At 45.0% G+C, this 21,455-nt stretch overlaps 2 protein-coding genes across 3 annotated transcripts in view; one reads left to right on the top strand and one right to left on the bottom strand.

Moving 5' to 3' along the window:
- Nucleotides 1-1,925: 1,925 nt before the first annotated feature.
- On the bottom strand, nucleotides 1,926-10,268 carry PCARE (photoreceptor cilium actin regulator). The gene is made up of 2 exons (XM_054630717.2): nucleotides 6,550-10,268; nucleotides 1,926-2,055 (listed from the first exon to the last, which is right to left on the bottom strand). Exons 1-2 carry the CDS (start codon nucleotides 10,266-10,268, stop codon nucleotides 1,926-1,928), a joined length of 3,849 nt encoding a protein of 1,282 aa, XP_054486692.2.
- A 9,321-nt stretch (nucleotides 10,269-19,589) lies between these two features.
- Nucleotides 19,590-21,455, top strand: part of CLIP4 (CAP-Gly domain containing linker protein family member 4) — a 32,417-nt gene continuing 30,551 nt past the window's right edge. The window contains exons 1-3 of one of the 2 annotated variants that reach the window (XM_077176043.1): nucleotides 19,590-19,698; nucleotides 21,079-21,115; nucleotides 21,248-21,319. The gene's annotated coding sequence lies outside the window, so the exon portion shown is untranslated. The remainder of the gene's footprint in view (nucleotides 19,699-21,078; nucleotides 21,116-21,247; nucleotides 21,320-21,455) is intronic. The other variant, XM_077176044.1, reaches the window with a different exon arrangement.

The following is a 21,455-nucleotide window of genomic DNA, read 5'->3' as shown; positions in this document are numbered from 1 at the left end:
ATATTTTCTCTTATATTTTCTCTTATTCCCCATCAGGGGTGCTGGGGAGTTCCAGCATGAAGCCATGAAGAGATGAACTGATTGCAGTAGCTGAGGAGAAGCTGTCCTCCCACTCTGCTCTGTTTTCCTCTGCAAAGCTGCATTCAGGCATGCAAAGTGCCAGTTTCCTGCTGTCATGCTCTTGGTTTGCTTCTCTTCTGGGGGCTTACTGCCAGCAGAACAAACCAACCCAAAATGCATGCAAAAATGCATTTGTATTCTTACCCAGGAGGGAGAGAACTGCATTTCTGATGAGGAGAGGACTAACTTAAAGAGCTTACACTGCTGGTGAGCTTTGCAGTATCTCCCTGGTGATTTTCCAGCTTGGCAGGCAGGGGTGGTGCCTCTGCCTGTGTGATTGATTACACAGTGGATTGGATCTGTATGGCTATGGCTGCCTGGCCTCTTTAAGCTCACAAAGCCCTGACCACCCAAAGCATCTATTCACTGCTTGTCTATATTCAAACCCCCACTTTAAACATAATAATTAAGGTTTCCTTGTGTCTGTGGTGCTAAATGGCACTGTACTTGGTGGGAGATGCTTGTGGTTAAGGCACGGGACTAAAATCAGGAGTTCAGTATCCAGAGAATATCCCTTGCTCTGGGGGAGGTGAAGCTCCATTCCCCCATCAGGAAGGTGGGCAGGAAGGGTAAAAATGCTGGGTGAAGGTGAAGCTCCCAGCCACAACCTTGAAGAAAACTGTAGGAAAAAAATTAAACTATTCCTAACAAAGTATGATACAAATGGCTTTTTTTTTTTAAACAGATCTTATTCTGTACTAAAGTTGTAGATGAAATGTCAAATGAAACTGAAACTACATTAATTAAAAGCTGCATCTTAACCATGATGACATATCAGGTGGGGAAGATCCAGTAATTTCTGAGACTGTAGTGAATGCTGTAAAATCTTAGGATTAATTGACTGTAAATAACTTGTGTTTTTATTAACAAGAATCTGTCTAGACTATCCAGTGAAATTACAATAAAATCCCTCAAACTGCATAAATCAGAAAAAAAATATATAAAACTTTTTTCAGGGAGAACAGGATTCTCCATGGTGGCATGTTTTTTCTTTTACAAAAAAAAAAAAAGAAAAAATAAAAAAGAAAAACAAGCCCAAACAAAACCTCCAAATGTGTCCTTAGATAAATGTGTCCTTAGATGCTTTGTGATTTATAATGTTGTTTGATCAGGCGATTGCAAAACTACTCTAATCAGGATTAAGCCTTGTACCCTGGAAACTAAAGGTGATAAGATTATCTGGTAATCAAAGGTGATTTAGAAGATCAAAGGCTTTTTTGAGGAAGTAAGATCCCTAATTTTTTCCCTTCAAAATGGGTTGCTTTGTTTTAACTTGTATATGACATTATTTCTCCCTGTGTGTTGATAAACACCTAGGGTAAAAATGTGGCTTTGCTGAAGCCATGGATGTTTTAATTGCAGTAACACTCAATTGGCTCAGGGTTTTACCTCCCTCCTGGAAAAGTCACATTTTACACAGATGTGATGCCTACTGAATAAATAATGTGTTGAATAATGATTAATTTGTGTTAGCTTTTTAAAATCTATTGTCTAAACCATGGAAAAAAGGACTTGGCTATAGGTCCTGTCTTCATCAACCAAATTTGCCTCAGACTCACCCAGCCACAAAGTGTTTCTTTTGCTCCATGTGGATCTCTGAGCAAAGCCATGGCATGAAAGGAGAAGCAGCTGGCTGGTGTTTCGTTAGATTGTTGAGCCCAGTCTGGGGTTTTTGATGCAATGCCATCTCACAGTTTCCTTGCAAGAGAAGATGAAGCCTTGTTCTGGAGGCTGGGCTAAGGCTGTTTCCTCCCTCTGGGGTCTCTGTTCTTGCTTGTGCCTCTGCCCCTGGGGTGCTCCTGCTGTCAGTCCCTCTGCAGCCCCTGGCCCACGACGTAGAGCTCGGGGTGGGAAGCAGATCTGCTGGACTCTCTGCTCTCAGGAACCGCAGAGCTGTTCCACGAGTCACCTGCTTTTCTAGGGCTCTTCTCCAAGCTGCAGAAGGAAAGATGCTTAAGAGGCTAATGAATCATGACTTTTTACAACAGCACTGATTAGAGCATGTTAACCCAGGAAGCACAAAGGCTGCACGACACCCTGTCATTCCCCACACCCTGTCATTCCCCATCTCCTCCTGAACACACTCTTTGTGTGCACCATCCAGATTTTGCTCTCATCCTGCCAAACGCACTGTACTCTTCCCTCCCAGACCTCTCCTGGGAAGAAAACATTTTGTATATTAACAGGGGATAATTATGAGGCTGGGTTTCCCTGCAGATAAGGGTGATTTGAGTGAAAAGTCTTGTTTCAGACTGCTGAAGGAAAGGAAAGGTCTTACCTCTGATGTGCATCTGCCTAGCCTGGTTACAGTGATTTCCGAGCACACCAGTGTAGCCACATTTCTCTTCACAGAGAAAAGCAAGGCACAATTCTTCCCAAGAATATTTCTGGGTTTCACATTCTCTGAGTCTCAGAGAAAGGAAAACAATTCTTATCATTTGTTGTGCCTGTGTTTGTGCAAAAGTAGAATGCAATATGAAGACAGTTCACCCAAAGTGATGGTGTTTTGTTTCCTTGTGTGTGTGTGTGTGTGTTGAGACTGTTGGGTGACAGTCAGTGGGCAGTTGTCTAAAGAGTTGAGTGCTTGGCAGATTCAGTTTAGATGCAATGCAACATAATGTAATATAATATAGTAATATAGTCTAATAAAGTAATTTATCAGCCTTCTGATAAGATGGAGTCAGATGCATCATTCTCTCCCATTGTCGAGAGCAAAAATATCCACCATATCCCAGCATGACTGTGGGAGGGGAATTCTGCTCTTATAAATCTGCTACTCTCACTCTGCTGACAGAAGCCCTGAGACACAGAAAGTGTAAATGATGTTCTTGAGGTTGCTCTGGCACTCTCTAGGGGTACAGGGACTTTATGTATCAAGACTGATCATAGCAGTGGATCCAGCCATGGGTATCTCATGCCCTGTGCCTTCCTGCTGCAGTGTGTGAAGTGTGCTCTGTGCTGCTGCAGCTCATTCATGGGATTTAAACTCAACATGGGGAAATATTTCAGAGCTATCTGGGAATCATGACTGCATTTTAAGTGTACAAACTGCTAAACTGAATGAGCTTTCGACTACAGACAAGCTGTTATGTTCCTCCTCTTAACCGCTAGGACTTTAATGATTTGAACTGCTAAATGGAGAGATTTGTGATACTTGCCCAGTCATGAAACTAATCCAGATTCAAATATCCCCCAGTTGCAGAAGCGCTCGTTTGGGCTACTTGCTTTGAGCCTGATTCAGTCAACCCAGTCCATCCTCAAGCTCTCACTGAACAGTATGTTAAAGACAATGGCATTTTATCTTCTCTCTCTGCTCTACCACTTAGGAAAGCAGCAGTCTTGATGAAATACTATTTTGTTAAGGTGCATACACAGAAACTGTGCTGCATATTAACAGAATTTCTATGAGCAGAGCAATTGTACATGTTGTGCCTTACTGAGATGCCAATAATTGCTGATTGCTGTCAAATGACCAAACTTAGAAACCAGCCAAGTTATCTCAGCCTGTCCAGCCACAGGCTGGTCAAATGGGAACCAGCTGAGCTGACTTGAGAACTGAAGTTCTTGTCAAGTAAGATTCAAGATTAAAAGAAAAGCTCCAGCTCCAGCCCTAGTTAGGGCTACTAACGTTTTAAATCCTGCTATTCCTTATAACATGGGATGGGCAGAAGGCATGCTTGGAAAAAGTGGGTTTTGCTTCCTAGGAAAGCAATGAATGTTCAGGAGACAGACAAATCTGTGCACAACACTGACATTTAATATCCATCAATGCCAGCTTGCAAAATAAGATGGAAGTTGTCTCTTTTTTTGTGTGTGTTTCTGCTAAAAGGGGGTGTGTGGGAGAGGCAACTCAGCTGCCTCTTTTTGCTTGTACAAGCTCTGCCAGATTATCTTTGGCAACCTACTTCTCATCAAATGGATGTTTTAATTTGGTGTGGGAAAAGTGGGGGGATAAATCTCTTATATCCCCAAGTTTGTGAGCCTGGGAGACACTGGATAACTCACTGGTCTTCAAAATTTCTTTTCCCATGAAAGATTGATAGTATCTCAGGTTTGACTATGTGTTCTCACCCTTCTACTAATGAAGCTGCTAATAGCACAGAAAAATAACACAGGAAAACACGATACAGACCAAAAAAAGGCATTGTTACATTTTAAAAGAAGAGGTAAAGCAGGGGGAGGAATGAAGGAAAGCAGACTGACAGCTGTGTGGTGATGGCTTGTGAATTTGAGACCAGATGCAAACATAGCTGGAATGATGAGGTTGAGGTTTAGGTTCAGACATTTTGAGATTTTCCTCTGTCAGTTACAAAGCAAAGAAAGTCCTGCCTGGTTAATGAACTTGGTGGAGAAAGATGGATCAGAGTGTGGTGCTTTGTCTATTAAGGCACCTGCTAAAAGAGCAGGGCTCAACATCTGCACAGGGTGATGTGGTGCTCACATCTGTGGCAGCCACCCCAGTCCTGAGCAGGAGGAGAGGACCTGGGTGATGTGAAGAGCTCTCAGAGTTTTTTCCCTGTGTTCACTCCCAAAATGGTCCTTCTCTGCCCATCAGCCCATTGGCTGTGATGTTCATTTTAGGCCATTCAATGCAAGGTCCATAAAATTTACCCCAGGCAGCTTATTTTGGGTGTAAGAAAACACACAGTTGTGTATTGCATCTTAAATCAGTGTGTGAGGTAATTAATGGTCTAAATTTCCCTTTTGCTTGTGTTGATATAAATTTGGCATAACTGACTGGTACTACTGTTGGTGTTCATTGGGATAAATGATAAGCTGAATTTGACCTAGGATATATTTAGTTCTTCCAAAATACTTGTAGATCATAACACTAGGATATATGACTTTTTTCATGAAAGGGATGATTTTATTTACAGTGAGTTGTTTTGTATTACTCACTATACTCTGACAGACTATGACAGAAAGATAATACATCCCATCGAAGTATACATTAGCAAGCAATATATAATAAAGAAATAAAATGCATCCATAAAACTGCCCCAGCTTTTGTCTTGCAAGGTTTTACATAAAAACTCTTTTGAAAACAATAATTTCTGCTGGCAGGCACCGGACTAGACAAAGCTGACTTCACACAGTACATAGAAATAACAGAAAACCCAGCAGCACTGCACAGGAATTTTAGGAAATATTCAAATGTCAGACTACAATGCAATATTAGAACTGGGAATGCAAAATGGTTTGCATTTCCCAGTGTTTTTTACATGTTTTGTTCAGCATATTCCTCTACTGCCAGCAGGGGATACTCAGTCCTTATTCTGTCTTTGGGGTGGGAATGCCTGGAAATCTGTCCTCAGTGCTTGTGACTGTCCCTGTGCTCACAGTGCCCTGAGTGCCTGTACACCTACAAGTGCAATTTCATCCTCTTGGGGTTGATCTTGCAATCCCTCTCCCTTCTCAAGTCATGGGACTGCAGCTCTTCTGGGACAAGAGCAAAAATAATGCTCATGTGTGGAAAGGTTACCAGAGAAGCTTAAAGCTTAATTGACTTACACATCCTAAGATGTTAAGAAACTAGAATAACAACACTGGACTTACAGGCTGTTACACATCTTTGAGTATTCCCAAATACCCACTTCTATTTTGATTTTATGATTTTTTTTTTCCTTAGGTGATAGAAAAAATTTAAAGCTAAGCCCAGTTTTTTATTAACAGGCCACCACTTTTTGCAAACATGGAACTGACATGTGTTGATGTCTAGATTTATTTTTCAGAGCAATGAATCTCCAGTAGCCATGGGATGCTTCTGAAAACTGGGCTTGGGTTGTTGTAAGCAGACTTGACATCAGCACCTAGGTCTGAAAGTGTGCACAAGAAGCTTAAAATTCCAGCCTATAATTTTGTCCACACAGATCCTTGCCTATATATGATCTGTCTCATTCTTATCAGCTGAATTGAAACACTGTCCCACAGCTTTCAGATGAACAGTTTATACTGGATTAGAAGCTGATGATAGAACAACACTCCTCCTCTTGGCTCACGCTTATCTTCTCATAAATATGTATGTTTATAATCTGAGGGCTAGTTCAGAGCTTTTTAGGAATTGAATGTGAATGCCATTAGCCCCCACACAAATAATGGGAGTTCTGTGCCATGAAACCAACACTGAATTTTTCCTGGAGTGCCTGTCACAGCTTATGTGTAAGAGTAAGGCTTGAGCAAGCCATGGAAAGTTAACTCTTCCCTTCATTCAGACTGGTAGTCTACTGAAATCTGAGGCAAGAAAATAGAACAGATTATTTCAGTTGGAAGGGACTGACAATGATCATACAGTGCTATCTTTGCCCACCCATCTTTTCTGCACATGAACAGGACACCCTTCTGGGAAACCTCTTAACAACTTTAAATTCCCACTGGAAAGAAAGCCAACAGGGTGCTATAGGTCTGTTCTTCTGGCACCAAGTTCCTTACCTTGCTTGGTGAAGTGCAGGTTCACTGCCAGCTGTCAGAGGAGCTGGGAGATGAGGCTGGACCCCTGGGCGGCGGTCGGAGAAACTTCTCCTCACGAACGGCTGCGGGTGGCCGGTGCTCAGGGACAGCCTCCTGGTGCGGTCACCGGGCTGCTGGAACAGCAGGCTGCTCCTCTGGGGGTGTCCTGCAGCTTCAGGCTGGCTGCTCACCTCAGCAGGGCACTTGCTGGGTGCCACCGGAGGTCTGGCTTCGAATAAGGAAGAGGTGGCCGGGCAAAATATGGAACGGACATTGCTGCCCCTCTTGGAGGAGGAGAGCTGGTGCTCGTCCCCAGCATCCAGCCCAGCTCTGGGCCCCTTGTAGGAGCGAGATGGGGAGGCTGGTGGGGAGGGGGTGCTGGGGAATGGAGTGGGGGAGCCTGCCAGCCGCTGTGCCGTGGGTGAGCTCTGTCTGTGCCCCACAGGAGGGCTGAGTGGTTTTCTCTGTGGTGGTGGAGAGGGCAGCTTCTTCTGCAGAGGTGGGCTGGGCACCCTGGGGCTGGAGGGGGGACTGGGTTTCCTCTGCATGCTGGGTGAGCTCGGCTGAGTGTTGCTGAAAGTGTGCAGAGAATGTCTGTGATGCGCTGGGGGGCTGAAAAGCCGTTTCTCAGTTGGTGAAGAAGGAGCAGTTCTCGTTGGGGAGACCCTCCTGGTGAACAGTGAGCCCTTGTCGCCGCTCCGGAGCGGCTCGGGAGAGCCGTGCTTCTGGCGCGGCACTGAAGGCGCGGGTGGGCTGGGCCCCTTGCTCTCTGAGCGGCTGCTGTGTGGGGTTGAAACCCCACTGGGGTTCTGAAGAGGAATGATTTTATGGGTTTGCTTGTATAAATCCGCAGCCTCTTTCCTCTGGGTTTCCAAAATCTCCTCCTGGCTGGGGATGCGCACGCTGGTAGGGTTCAGCTCCAGGGAGTACCTGTGCGGTTTCTCATCCCCTGACCTGCTGCTCCTTAGACCTTTATTAGTCACCCCACTGGGGCCACTGATATTTTTGCTTGGCAGTAAGTCGATGGACTGAAGGGAGGCTTTCATTTTTGGGGAAACTTGTGATTTCTTAGCAGCATGTAATTCTGGTTTGGTGGTCTTTTTGGCATCTTCTGAAGAGTTTCCTTCTATTCTTGCAGTTTCTTCAGGCTCGGATAAATTTTCAGAAGAAGTATCCATTAACATTTCAGGTGGTGGTGGTGGCAGGTTCTCAGTGTCTTCATCGATCTCTTCCTTTGTGTCCTTCTTGCTTAATTCTGCAGGTGGTGCAGGAAGAAAGGCATTTGGAAAGCTAGAAGAAACATCACTGGTGTTTGTGTCTTCTACTGGCAAAATGCGATGCTTGAGATTTAAAGGTGCCAGGCCTCTCTGAAAGGGAGCGGTGGGTGGGATGACTGGAAGTCCAAATTTTCTGATGCACTTTATTGGTCCTAATGATCTTAGAGGTTTGGCTTTTGCAAGATCATCAGTAGGACTGAAGGTTTCAATCAGTTTTTTGACAGACTGCCGGGGGGTACAGCTGCTGCCACTCAACATTTGTGCTCCAGGAAGCTCATTTTCTTTGCCTCCTGATGTCTCCTGGGTAGGCACAGTAGCTATTACAGGCTTCCTGACTCTCTTTTCATTCAGGACAGGATTTTGATCAGATGTGAACAAAGGGACTTTATCCTGGTTAGGCAGGATGCTGAAATTTTTTGAGAGGCCTGCCTTCAGCTTGCGGGAGGACCTAGATGTAACTTGCTCATCCTGCAAATAAGGTGCTGCTCTTGATTTCCACGACTCCAGGTTGTTAGCTCTATCCTTTCTGTACAACATTTCCAGCCTTTTGCTGAGCTCTTTTTGAGTCCTCTGAAGCTCTAGGAGAGTCGGGTCCTCTGCCTGGCTTCTGAGGGACTCCTCTGACCTGGACCGTCGCTGTTTCCCAAACCTTCTCTGTCTGCCTGTTGCTGTACTGGGCCTCTTTGCTAGGACTGCTCTTCCACTCTCATCCTCTATCCACTCCTTACGCCTGGATTTAGCTGGGACAAACTTGATTTTTTCACTAATGGCATCTTTCATCTTCAAAATGATTTCTTCTGTATCTGCATTCTCTGTCCTTTTGATGGACTGCCTTTGAATGTTATCAGTGAGTGCAGGTGAAGACAGGGACCTCGGCAGAGCATCCTTCCCCATTTCTGATAAACTTGTGCTGTCATCATCCTCCCCCAGCGTGCTCTCTTCTTCATCATCATCATCATCATCCTCATCCTCATCTGAAGGAAAATCTGTTGATTCACAGATTTTGAAATGTTCACCTTCCTGAGTAGAATCAGACTGCAAGGAGTTGTGAGAACGGCTTTTGCTCAAGCTTGCATACTGGGACATGGTAGAAGTGCCCTCTGCTACTCCACCCTGACAAGAAGTCTTTTCCCTGCTTTGCACAGATGAATGAAACACATCTTTAAAATGCCTTCCAAGAGCACAGCCATGGGGAGCAGCTGTGCCCATGCTCACACGCTCCGCGGTTCCGGCATGCTTTCGGGATGGATGTCCATGTGCACAGGACTCACCTGGCTGTGCTCCATGCTGGCTGAGAGCACTGAACTCTTTGAGGGATTCGTTGTCCACACCAATGCCACTGTCCTCAGAACAGAGAGTCCTGTCATCACCATGGGACTGAGAGGATCCCACAGTTGAGGCTTCGAGCAGCTTTACTGTCCGTAGCAGGTGCTCATCAAAGCTCTGCTTTGCTTTCAGTTTGCCTTCCAAGTTGCTTGCAGCAGACTGCAGGTAGCTGCATGTCTCCTGCAGGGCGTTGGATGTGAGGGAGGCCAGCATCCCACTCACCAACTGCATTTTGTTCACTGTGTACTGCAGTAGCTGTTGCAGAAGATCAGGGTGCTCCTTCAAATCATCCTTTCCAGCCGGCCATGCCAGATTCCCACCTACATCCTTGAGAAGATTTTCTCCATCATTGGCAATTTCTTCCAAGAGCTGGTTGATTTCATCAAAGCGAAGCACGAGGAAGCTGATCATCTGCTGCAGGAAGAGCTGAGTTTGGGTGGCCTGGTTGGCCATGTGCAGAATAGTTTCATACTTGGACAGGTTGGGGTGTAAGTAGGCGTATGCACTCTGGTGAGCCTTGACAAGCAGCTCTGGGAAGTCCACCTTCTTCTCTGTCTCACACGGGGCCACAATGGACTTTTCTTTACTTTTGTTGGGTTGACCTTGCTTTGCCAGCTTATGGGTTTTTTTCTTCTTTCCTTTCTTTGGGATTTGCTTTGCGTTGCTTTCATTCCTGTCATCCCAGATGAAAGCCGATGCTTCTGATTCACAGGAGGTTTGCTTTCTGATCTCTATGGACTCAGTGATGTGCTTTTGAGACTCAATCAGCTCAGACATAATGACTTCAGCATCTGTGGCTGTCCTCTCGATTTTCTTGTCTTCCCTGGAAATCTGGGAATCTGAATGAGCCTTGGAAGATAAGTGCAAATTATCATTTTTGTCCAGCTCTGATAGTCTATCCTCCTCCTCTTCTTCCAGGTAGTCCTTCCTCTGAATCCCATACTCATCAATAGTGTAGCAAGATGAACCTTTAACCAGCAGAGGGATTCCTTTATCTCTTGAATCAATCGGCAAAACACTTTTGGATTTGTTCAAAGCCTTAAGACCAATTCTTGCAGCAGTGCTATCAGTCTCACTGCGAGAAGGTGTGCAGCCCATCTTTACTTCGTCTTTATTTTTGATCAAAAATCCAAAACACAAAAAAAAATCAAACTCACTGTGTCATCCTGAGCTGCAGACTGTCCTGTGCCTCAGGAGTTTTCCATCAAGATCCCAGTTTTGTTGTCAGTTTCCTTAGCTGCTCACCTTAAAATCCCATGTGCTTATTGCATAGGGTCTGCTCTTGAAGTTGTGCCCTGTTCCATTGTAGGTTCCCACTTGGGTTTTCTTCTTTGATTCAAAAAAAGGAGTGTGAGAGCTCGGCTGGATTTAGAGCTAATGGATTAAGAGCACTTGCGTACCTCACTTCTGCCCTGACAGATGTCCTCTGCAAATAAGATTTTAAGCTCATTAGGGTAAGCAGGCTCTAGCCAGTCAGCATCAGTGTTGTATTTATAAAGGCAGATTTTTTTTTTCTGCATACTGTGGGACAGAAGGACTTGGTACCTGTCCCTGCTTTTTTTACTTGTTGCAAAAACATAACATACAATTGAATGCAGAGATCCAAAGGAATAGGCTGTATTTTGAAGCCTTTTTGAAGGCAAACTCTCTGAACATGGCATGTAAGCATCACTGGATACTCCTTAACTAAGAGAAGGGTGACCTTGACCACAGATGTACCCACTGGAGAGTAAAGACAGGAAATCAAATGGGTCAGAAATGCCTGTTAAGACTTTTGCATTGAGAGTCTTCAAAATTTCCCCCTACTTGCAAGTGACAAGCTGTTTACTTTTTCCTTCTAAGACTTCCAAACAAGATTTTGCAATTTTTTCCTTTTTTTCAGATGATCATTCTTGAAATTTTTATTCCTTTCTAGATAGTTTCCCAACGTGAAAATCCTAACTGCACAACAATGGTATTTGAATTAAGTAATTCAGTAAAATAAGTTTTGCATATTTTGTTAAGACAGCATCTGAATCTAGTGGATCCAAACTGTTTATTTTCAAATTAAAATTAAAAATCAAATGAAAATTAATTTTTTCCTTTGTCTCAGTGTCTTGGGATTAAATTTGAACTCCCAAGAGTGACTTGCTTACTGTTATTTCTTTTTCATTTGCCAGGGCTTAGTTCTCTTAAATGCAGGGCTTTAAGGGCTAGGACTCTAAGAAGGAAAAAACTAAGAAATTTTAAAAATATAGACCCATATCTGAAAAAGAAAAGGGAAGGGATGGGATGGGAAGGGAAGGAAAATAAAAACCTGTTATTTGAATCACTTCTAAGGTCAGGATGGTATAATACTGCTCTGAAAGAGAACCTAGGGAAGCCAAAGTAGGAATTGGATGAGGCAGAAGATACTTGTCCTTTCCAAGTATTTATTTGTGAAGGGTGGCATGTGGAAGCAACTGCCCCCAGCCTCCCTCTTCACTACTCAGATGGCCAAAATTGACTTTTTAATTTCCAGACACAGCTTTTGTCCTGAGGTGGCCCCTCCTCGATGTTGCAGGGGTTACAGACAGCAGTGGCCAACTCAAATGCTGACTAGAAGTCTATAGCATCTCTCTAGCAATTTCCACCTGCGTGGCCATGTGTGTCTTGCCCAGTTCCCAAAAATCTTTCCATGCTGCCCAGCCTATGAAACATTCTCAGACTTTAAGTAACTGCTTACATGATTGATTCCTCAGGGCTGGGCTGCAATCTGAGAGGGAAGTTGTTATTCTCTGTTCCCCTATTGTTCAAATCTTTTTATCTTTTCAGCAGAGGCAGCAAAATTACCTTGCTTTAGAGGGAAGAAGGCACTACGGGGATTCCCAGGAAGATTTTTAAAACTCAATGTGCTTTCTCCAAAGTAATTTTTCAGGAACACACACATTACACTGAATGTATATGATGACATAGTCATTTCCCAAAAGGCTTTTCTGGGAAACATCAGGTAATAACCTCCTGACTCTGCTTCTGGCCAGTCATTCAGCTCAGGCTCTGGCTGTTTCTATGTCTCACCCCAATGTGCATTCTGCAGAACCATCCCAACACTTTCTGTATTCCCTTTTGGGCACGTATCTCATGTGTTCAAAGTGGGGAAGTGGAGCAGATTTAGGCAGCTGCTTCATCCTGGTGATGCTAATGGTCAGGATGCTGTAGCCCTCCAGAGCTGGCCTAGGAAAGCTCAGGAGAACAGGCAAACAGCCTTTTTGCCCCTCTGCTGCCTCCAGTGTGACTTGAGAGGCATCTCTGTGTAACTGCTTAGTATTTGTGCTATGAAATCTCTGGTGTCTGTTTTTCACAAAGCAGCTCCAACAGCTCCATTGCTCACACTAGGAATTTTGACAATTAACTCTTTGTGAGTTGGTGATGGTGTTCAGGATGTTCTTTTCCTTCCCTTTGCCTTTGATCAGTCATGTTACTTTTCTTTGAATTTCTGTTCTACTTATTTTCACACCATGCATTAACATCTTACAGAAAATAAATGTATGGTTAAAAACTGCAAAATCGTGGTTTATGATTATGAATTATGCAGTCATTTATTATTTTAAATATTGATAGTAAACCAATTGTCATGGTTTGGCGCTGGCGCAATGCCAGTGCCCCCATGAAAACATATGCTCCCTGGTGTCTGCTGTGAGATGTGACCAGGAATAAGCAAAGCAGGCCCCCACTTAGAAATAAAGAAAAGAAAACTTTATTAACTAAACAAGAAACACACAGGGAAAATGAAAACTTTCCATAAACATTTCCTTCTCCCCCCACCAAATTTCCACTACATCCATCCCTCAGATCACCAACTCTTTGTCCATCACCACCCTTTAGATAATCAATTCTCAGTTCATCAAGAGGAGAGGAGTCCCTCTTGTGCCATAGGCTTCCCCAGGAAACACAGTTGAAACCTCGTGTGTTTCCATGTCACTCATGGCACTGCACAGAGAACATCTGCCATCATGACCTCTTCCTTCAATGCCCAGTGCTCTCACCACTGCACATGGACCAGAGCTGCTTCTAGGGTTTTCCTTTGAAGGATGCTTTGTCCCGTTCCAAAAAGAGCACAGTCTCACCTTTGGGACACTTGTCCCCCCCAACTTTCACCCCCCGGGGCCGAGGGGTCTCAACACTGAACCCTCTTGGTTCTGAGCCATTGCCTCCCCCTGGATGCAGTCTCTGTGTCACAAGGAACATGGTTCTGTCCATGGCTATAACAAGAAGAGTCCAGCAAAAGCCACTCCATCATCTCTTCCCATCTAAGATTCTTCACTCTTCCTACATCTTTCACTTGCCCAGACCTTCACACTTGCCCATTTCCTTCTTCCATTTCATCTCGATCTCTCTTCTAGGAAAGGTTAATGTTCTGCACAGTTTTCGTACTCCAAAAAAAAGGGTTAAAAGCTCAGGCTCTGCCCGCCCAAACCTCCCACAAGCGGCTGGACACCTTCTCACTGCACTGCCCCCCTTTCTCCGCCGGCTGGGCTGTGCTGCCAGCACATGGTAACAAATTTCAAGGTGGCACAGGCTCTCTCTCTCTGTCTCCTGGGGGATGGGGGGCTGCCCGATGCCTCTCGGTGCTCTTCCACTCTTCCACCCTTCCATCCTCAGGGCCAGGCCTACCTCACCCGCCCGCCTGGCTCCCCTCTCCCGCCCAGCCGGCAGCTGCTGCACAGGGGAGAGATCCGAACCCTTTCCCCACCGGAACCCAAGAGAGCTTCCCCCGGGAGTGCTCTGCGTTTAACCCCTGTGTTCTCAGAGGCGGATCCATGTGCCCAGTGGCCACACCAGGTGCCAATATTCACATCTGAACACCCATTGGTTTGACCCAGAAAACTTCCTCTCAAACCACACCACCAATACACATTTTATTATTTATTTATTACTAAATCTAGATCCAAGCTCATAGAAAATGTGTTTTAACAAGGAATCTGTTTCATCCTGGATTTCATTGCTATCTGCATGTATATGCAATATTACTATTTAATGTTGCACCAGATTTATTAGCTTCTGTGAGATCTTTGATGTGCCTGTTTGCAAACACTTATGTAGCTGCATTTTTCTTATAAATACTCTTATTATCAAGTAGGCAGATATTTCTTTATACTTTTGAGGCACTTCAGAAAAATCCCAGTGCTTTACCTCACAAAAAATTATAAGGAAAATACTTTATCTCATGATCAAACAACAAAAGAGAGGCTAAAATAGGTAAAGCACATAAATGATTATGCCAAGTCTTAGAAAGCTAAGGTTTGTATTTGTGGAAAAGAGCTCACTGAGGAATTATGGAGAACTTGAATGATGACAACAATTTTAAAGAGCTATTTTGCTCTCAAAGAAATGCCCTTTTTGTTCTTTTGTGTGAGCAAATTGAATATAACCAGGGAGCTGTTCATATTGTTGGCCTAGATAGCACTAAGTAAATAAGAAATAGTCTCTTTTTATTTCAGCTTCTCCTGCAGAGCTGACACTAGTTGTGGATATAGAACAGGTTGTCTCCTTTCTGTAATCACTCATAGAGATACATAGGAAGCTTAATTTTGTTTCCCCTGTGGAAGCCTGTTGGCAATGGTAAAAAATAGGAGCACCATGGTTTGAAGGAAATGTAGTTGCAAATAATTGAATAGAACTAATGAGGCTATACATACTCTTTTACTAGTGGTGATGATGCAAGTGAAAGACAAAATTAATCTTGATTCTGGGCCAGTGATACACTTTTCAGAATTGGCTTTTTAAAAATTTTATTAATTCTAGTTTCTAAGTAAGGTGGTGCACTCTGATTGCATGAGGCTATAAATGTGACCCCAATGCTTTCAAAACCCTGTTTTGCAAATATCTGGATTTTTTAAATAGCAGAAGAACAATTAAAAAAAATATTGAAAACAGCTTGGAAACTGGCTTCCCTCTCCAGCAAAAATATTTTACAAAGGAATTAATGAAGGAAGAAATGTAAGTAGAAAACTAAAGAGAGTAATTTTGGGGGGTTTGCCTGCACAGGGCTGTTGCTACACTGGGGGGTAATAAATAAATTTACACAGATTTACAATTTTATTTACAATTTATTTACAATAAATTTAGACAGATGGCTAAGCTTCTAAAACCACATTTAAACCAGAGTTTAGAATGGAGCAGAAGGAATATCTTTCTCTGGATGTGGCCACAACTATGACTTGGTTGAGCATGCTACAGAACACAGGAAGGATGAAAAAGAAGTAGATTTCTGAAATTTTCTTGTGAAGTTTGTCACAAAACTTAGAGTAGCTTCTTATTAGAGGATGTAGAAGTTCTTGTCTGCTACAGTGATGTGTGAGGTAAATCACAGGTGACCCAAAGGGGTCAAGAAGAATTGTATGACTAGGGTCAGCAGTAGTTTTGTGAAATATATTTACATTAGTGTGTTGTATTTGGAAAATGTTGTCAGTTAGTCAGAGTTTCTCTTTGCTAGGCATTCCATCAATATTTTAGGTGCTTGCTATCTGCCTCACCCAATGCATTCACTGCTGGTTTCAGTGGGCATGACAGTGTCAGCCAAAAGATGAGAGTTAGGACAAAGAACTCTGTGAAACAGCATGAGGCTTTAAGCATAGATTTCCAGAGTTATGCAAATCTAGAAAATTAAAAGGAGAGGGATCCACTGGCCTTGGCAACTTTTACATTAGTTCTCATGAGTGAAAGCAGGTTTGTGGTTGTGGGGCAATTTCAAGGCAAGTGAGATCCTTTCAGGTGAGGGACTGGCAATTTAACTGCTGGCAAGGGCTGCAGCACTTCCTAATGGAAGGTGGTAGTATTGATTTTGGATCAGAAATGAGGTCCTGGAATTTGTGTTCCTGAAAAATATCCCCAGATGCTACAGAAAAGAGTGCAGCTATTGAGCCTTATCCAGCTCCCAGCAGGTTTCCTTACCTAGAGAGTCTGAGGCTTCCCCTGAAAACTGAGGTAGGCACAGGATTCCCCCTGGCTTTCTGTCAGAGAGTGTCTCTAACCACTGTGTGTGTGCATACTCACAGTCAGAACCTCCCTGCTGCCCTAAGCCTTGCTCCAGAGTGGCTCTACTGAGGCTGCAATGCCTTCCTAAGCCATTTCAATGATCGCTTCCCTCTGATACAGCAATCTGTGCAGATGAACTGGTGTCACTCTCATATTTTCTGAAAATTTTATTTACCTAGGATTCTTCTCCTGGGAATCTGAGAGGCCTCAGAGAAAAAGGAAAACAATATTATCTGATTTGCTTCTCCTGTGTTTTGCTGCTTTGGAATGTGGTTGGAGATTGTTTACCAACAGGTGAATTGTTTTTACTTACTGGCCAATTGGGGCCAAGCTGTGCTGGACTCTGAGGAGAGAGTCAGGAGTTTTTCATTATTATCTGTTACCCTTCTGTCTGTATCCTTTCTATATTCTTTAGTATAGTTTAGTATAGCATCCTATCATATCAATCATATCATATCATATCATATCATATCATAATAAATTAGCCTTCTAAGAACATGGAGTCAGATTCATCATTTCCTCCCAACGACGGGGGACCCTGAAAATACCACAGACTGCTTAGCACTGCTCTATTTCTGCCCCAAGAAGAGACAAGAAATTAAATAATGTTTCAGTTGAAACAGGCTTGTTGCTCACAAGCATTGTTCCCTTCCCTGTCTTCCTCCCGAGGTGGTCAGAGCTGGTGCAGCCCATTGTTTTGAGCTCTCCAGGTGTTCAGCAGCCTTGCTGCCCATGGCAGCACCAAATGAGTCAGACAGGATAGGCTGAACAGGCTTTCTATTTTCATTCATATCCTGGCTCAGAGGAGTGGCTGAAAAAGACCATGTGCTAATGCACAGAAAGTGGTTTAAATATATATTCTTTTAAAACTTCCATTGCAGGGCCCAGAGGTGGAAGTCCAGACAGGCAGGGGTTTTGTCAGGCAATGACACCCAGCCTCCTCTGCAGCTGCAGCACTCAGGACTCACTTTGAGCTGAGATGTTTGGGGTTCTGCCATTGCTGGCCTGATCAGAAGGATCTTCTAGAACCTGCAACACTTTGTTAGGTCCTTGCTGTGAAAAATGTCTATTATATGATTGGCTTTTCACAAATATTAAAATGAATATTATATGTGTTATGTTAGAAAGTTATGCTGTATTAATTTTTTAAAGTAGTGTGTTAAATATAGTTTTAGGTTATATCATGATGTTAAAATAGAAACTATATATGTGAGATATTTTTTAATAAAGGAACGAGGTACTTGCACCAGATAGCAGCCCCAGGACACCAAAATCTTTCAGAGAAAGAGAATTTATTGCGCCATTATCAGAAGAAACGAACTTCTTCCTGCTTTGCTCAGCCATGAAGATGCGTTAGGATTAAGAGGAAGAAGCTGACACTGACCAGAGAGAATCCTGTGTTTGAATGGAATTTATGCATCATGTGTGAGGTGCGTGAATATGCCACGGGCTTTTAAGAGTTAATCCTCTGTTAACGGGTGTCCTTTTTCAGGCTTATTTTGCCCAGAAAAGGTACCTGGACATCCATAACTCTTTGTTTCTATTGTCTCGTACTGTCCTAATCTCAATTGCTCAATTTTTTATTGCTCTAATTATATTGCTATTTTTATAACCATTTTATTACTATTAAACTTTTAAAATTTCAGAACCAAGCAATTGGCATTTTTCACACTTGCTTTCATTTTCTAGCATGAAAAATAATCACACACAGTTTTGTCCTCATATTCAACACCACCTTTGGATTCACACCCCATTTTCCGAGGTTTATGGCAGATGGCAACTACATCCTGTGTCTCAGCTTTCATTCTGCTGCATCAAGCAAGCTGTGCTCTGGTAACAAACTCCTCAAACAGACTGTTCTTTTCCTTGGCTGTGCTGACAAACCCTCTCCAGGCAGGCTGGATTAGCTGCTGCTCACTGAAGAAGGGTGCTCACAGCATTATGTGACTCCTCAAGGAGATGGCCAGACCTGCTGGACATCACATCACGGACACTTCACTTCCCTGCCACAACTCTCCAGTTACACAACCCAAGATAAGTGTTTGATTTTTGTGCCATTGCTTCATATTGGTAATGGTGCCCCTTGTGTAGCTGCCTTGCATGGTTTGGTTCCTCAGTTACTTCCATGCAATGATCCCATATCCCAATCTTGCATCAGTTCATTCCTTTCTAACAGCAATTCTTTCCTTTTCGCTTTTTTTATCTCATTGGTTTGCTGGTTTTCTTTTTTCCCCCCAAAAAAAAAAAAAAAAAAGTAAAGGAAAACATGAAACAAAGATTAGTTCCCAGGATAACACCCCAGGATGTCATCAGTAGCCTCCCTCAGCTCCGCACTTTGCACTTAACACTACTCAACACTGTTTGCCCCTGTGGTTGTGCTTTACATTCATTGAAGTTCTCCTAAATTCCAGTCTTCTCCAGGACGAATAATTTCCATTCCAGGTTCTTCACTATTCAGTATCAGCAATAAAGCATTTCCTCTGCCCTGAGCACCGAGCATCTCAAAAAAGGCAAACACTGACTGCCAGTACAATGCTCACATCTGATCTTGCTTACATGCTTGTCGTTATAAAAAGAGTTGGAACCTCTGTAGCCTTGAGGTGAAAGTAGCAGGCCTGCATTTTACTGGGACCTGTTTTCTTTGCCTTTTCCAAGGTATGGAACGTTCTGGAAGTGGAAGAATTTCCTAGCTTTTTTGTAGCCATCTGCTATCACGTTTACTCTCACAACTGCAATTAAATGTTCTGGGAGCAACTCTTGACCTTTCCCCGCACTGCACTTGAGGAAATTTTCACTTGCCACTCCTATTATTTGTCCTGCCCCCACCCCTTTTAATATCATCACTGGAAAAACAACACCAAAAACCTGATTGTACACATCAGTTATGTTTATTCAACAGTGACCCACGCAGAGCACAAAAACATAGCAGGACTTGGCTGAGGTTTTATCCACTTCAAATTGCCTTCATGCAGCCTGGGCTCAAGTACGATGCTGGGTTTACCACTGCAGGCGTTTCCCGGAGAGTGCCAATTGGATTTAGATCCGCAGTAGATTTTACAGCGCGGGACGAGAAACCCTTTGAAAATCCTCCTTGGGAGTTCCTCCACTTCTGAGACAGCCGGGACGCCTGAGCCGAGTGCTGAAACGTGCCGGTGGTGCCGCGTGGGTGCCAGTCCATGCCTGCCCGGTTCCTACCGCCGGCCCCATCCCCGCATCGCTCCCGCCGCGCGTTCCCGCTCCCGCCGCGCGTTCCCGCTCCCGCCGCGCGTTCCCGCTCCCGCCGCGCGTTCCCGCTCCCGCCGCGCGTTCCCGCTCCCGCCGCGCGTTCCCGCTCCCGCCGCGCGTTCCCGCTCCCGCCCGGCCGCCGCGGAGGGGCGAGGTCTGCAAGGAGGGGCGGGGCGCTCTGACCGCCCATTGGTCGGAGGGGTAGGAAGGGGGCGTGGTTTGTCCGCGGTGGGCGGGGCCTGTGCCTCGCTGGGCTCCCTGGGCTGCGGGCGGGCCCGGGCGGCGCGCGGCGCTCGGCCGGGAGCAGGTAGGGCTGGGGCGGGGCTGGCGCTCTCCTGGTGATTTCCCGGTGATTTCCCGGTGATTTCCCGGTGGTTTCCCGGTGATTTCCCGGTGCTTTCCGAGCGCTCTCCCGGCGCTTCCCATCCCCGCTCGGCGCATGGCGGGGGGCGGGGTGGCGGCGCAGGGACCGCCGCAGCGGGCGGGCCGCGGCCGGCCTGGCTCCCCCCGCCCGGCTGCGGCGCAGGGACCGGGGGCGGGCGCGGCCCGGGCGGTGTCACCGCGGAGACCGGAGACCCCCGGCTCCGGGGGTGCGCTCTGGGACAGCGCGGAGTGCTGGGGAGGTGGCCCGGGGGCTGTGGGCGGGCAGAGCCGGCCTGGAGGGTGCGGGAGCTGAGCTCCCTCCCTGGGCTCCCGGCTTCACAAAGCGCCGGTCCGGGGGAGGTCACGGGGTGCGGGTCTGGAGCATCTTTCCTGTGAGGAGACACTGGGGGAGCTGGGCCCGTGCCGTGCGGAGAGGAGACAGACGGGATCTCGTTAGTGCATATATAAATATCTCGAAGGCAGGTGCCCAGGGGATGGTGCCAGGCTCATTTCAGTGGTGCCCAGAGGATGAGGAGCAATGTCTGTAAACTGAAACACAAGAAGTTGTTCCTCAGCGTGGGGAGGAATTTCTTTACACTGAGGGTGGCAGAGCCCTGGCACAGCTGCCCAGGGGGGCTGTGGAGTCTCCCTCCCTGCAGACATTCAGAGCCCACCTGGACACGCTCCTGCGTCACCTGCTCCAGGTGACCCTGCCCTGGCAGAGGGGTTGGAATGGATGATTTCCTCAGATCCCTTCCAATCCTGACAGTTCAGTGAATCTGTAAGAACACTGCCGTGTTGCAAAACCTGCCCTGCACACCACCCAAATCTTGGGTTTACCTACATTTGTATAGCATGTCTACCACCTGTGCTGTAAATGTTCTGAAGTGGGCAGGTGGTGTATGTGCAAGAAACTTGTTCTCTGAACTTAATTTTTCTTGAGCCTATCTAAGTACATCATAAGGAGTCCATTTTACATAGTTGTTGTCAAAAATAGCATCACATTTGTGACAGGTTCAGCTATCAAAGCCCAGAACAACTGTATGTTATAGCTTGAAGTGCTTTAGCAGTTGCAAGTTCTTACAGCACTTGCAGGAAAGCTTTGTGCTTTACCACGAATTACAAACTAGAGTACGTGAAAAAGTTGGATCCTCTATTATGGAACTTTTTTATATGTATTTGCAGAGCTGCCATGCATTCCTGTGTAATGTGTGGATATCAAGAAACCTGTTGTTGCTGTTCAGTTTTGTCAACAAAAGGGTGTGTGCATCTGATGACTCTTTGAAGATTTTTTTCCTGATATTTCTGCTTTTTTCAATTTCAGGTATAATTCAGTAGGAAGAGCATATGGCTGGCAAATAGTAAGTATGGTACTCTCTGCTGTGCTAAGCTGTGCTCAATGGTAGTTTGGCAATGCTGCGAATAGAAAAATTCTCTCTTTTTTCACGTAATTTCTCTAATAGTTTCTGCTCTAAACTCTTTTACTAATACAGGAAAGTCACTGCTCTTTTGGAAGGCCTCCCATTCCGCTGCACCAGGACCTTCCAGCTGAATCTTGGTGGGAAGTACGTTTTGGTTATTGTTTCAGTTTTGCTCACCACAGAACTCACTATGAGGGTGGCGTGGGGATGCCTTTTCCCTGCCTTTGAATTAGTTTTCAGCCTTTTCCTTTGCCTTTCCAGCTGTGTGTGTGGTGTTAGC

The sequence above is a fragment of the Agelaius phoeniceus genome, chromosome 3 (genome assembly GCF_051311805.1).
Source record: "Agelaius phoeniceus isolate bAgePho1 chromosome 3, bAgePho1.hap1, whole genome shotgun sequence".
NCBI lineage: Eukaryota > Metazoa > Chordata > Aves > Passeriformes > Icteridae > Agelaius > Agelaius phoeniceus.
This window is presented reverse-complemented; position numbering and strand designations above follow the sequence as displayed.

What these genes read in the sequence shown, in the direction of transcription:
- PCARE (XM_054630717.2), bottom strand. Translation starts at nt 10,268, where the DNA reads ATGGGCTGCACACCTTCTCGCAGTGAGACTGATAGCACTGCTGCAAGA. An exon ending in CCTGCACTTCACCAAGCAAG is followed by an intron (nt 2,056 to 6,549) that starts GTAAGGAACTTG and finishes TTCCTTCTGCAG; the next exon opens with CTTGGAGAAGAGCCCTAGAA.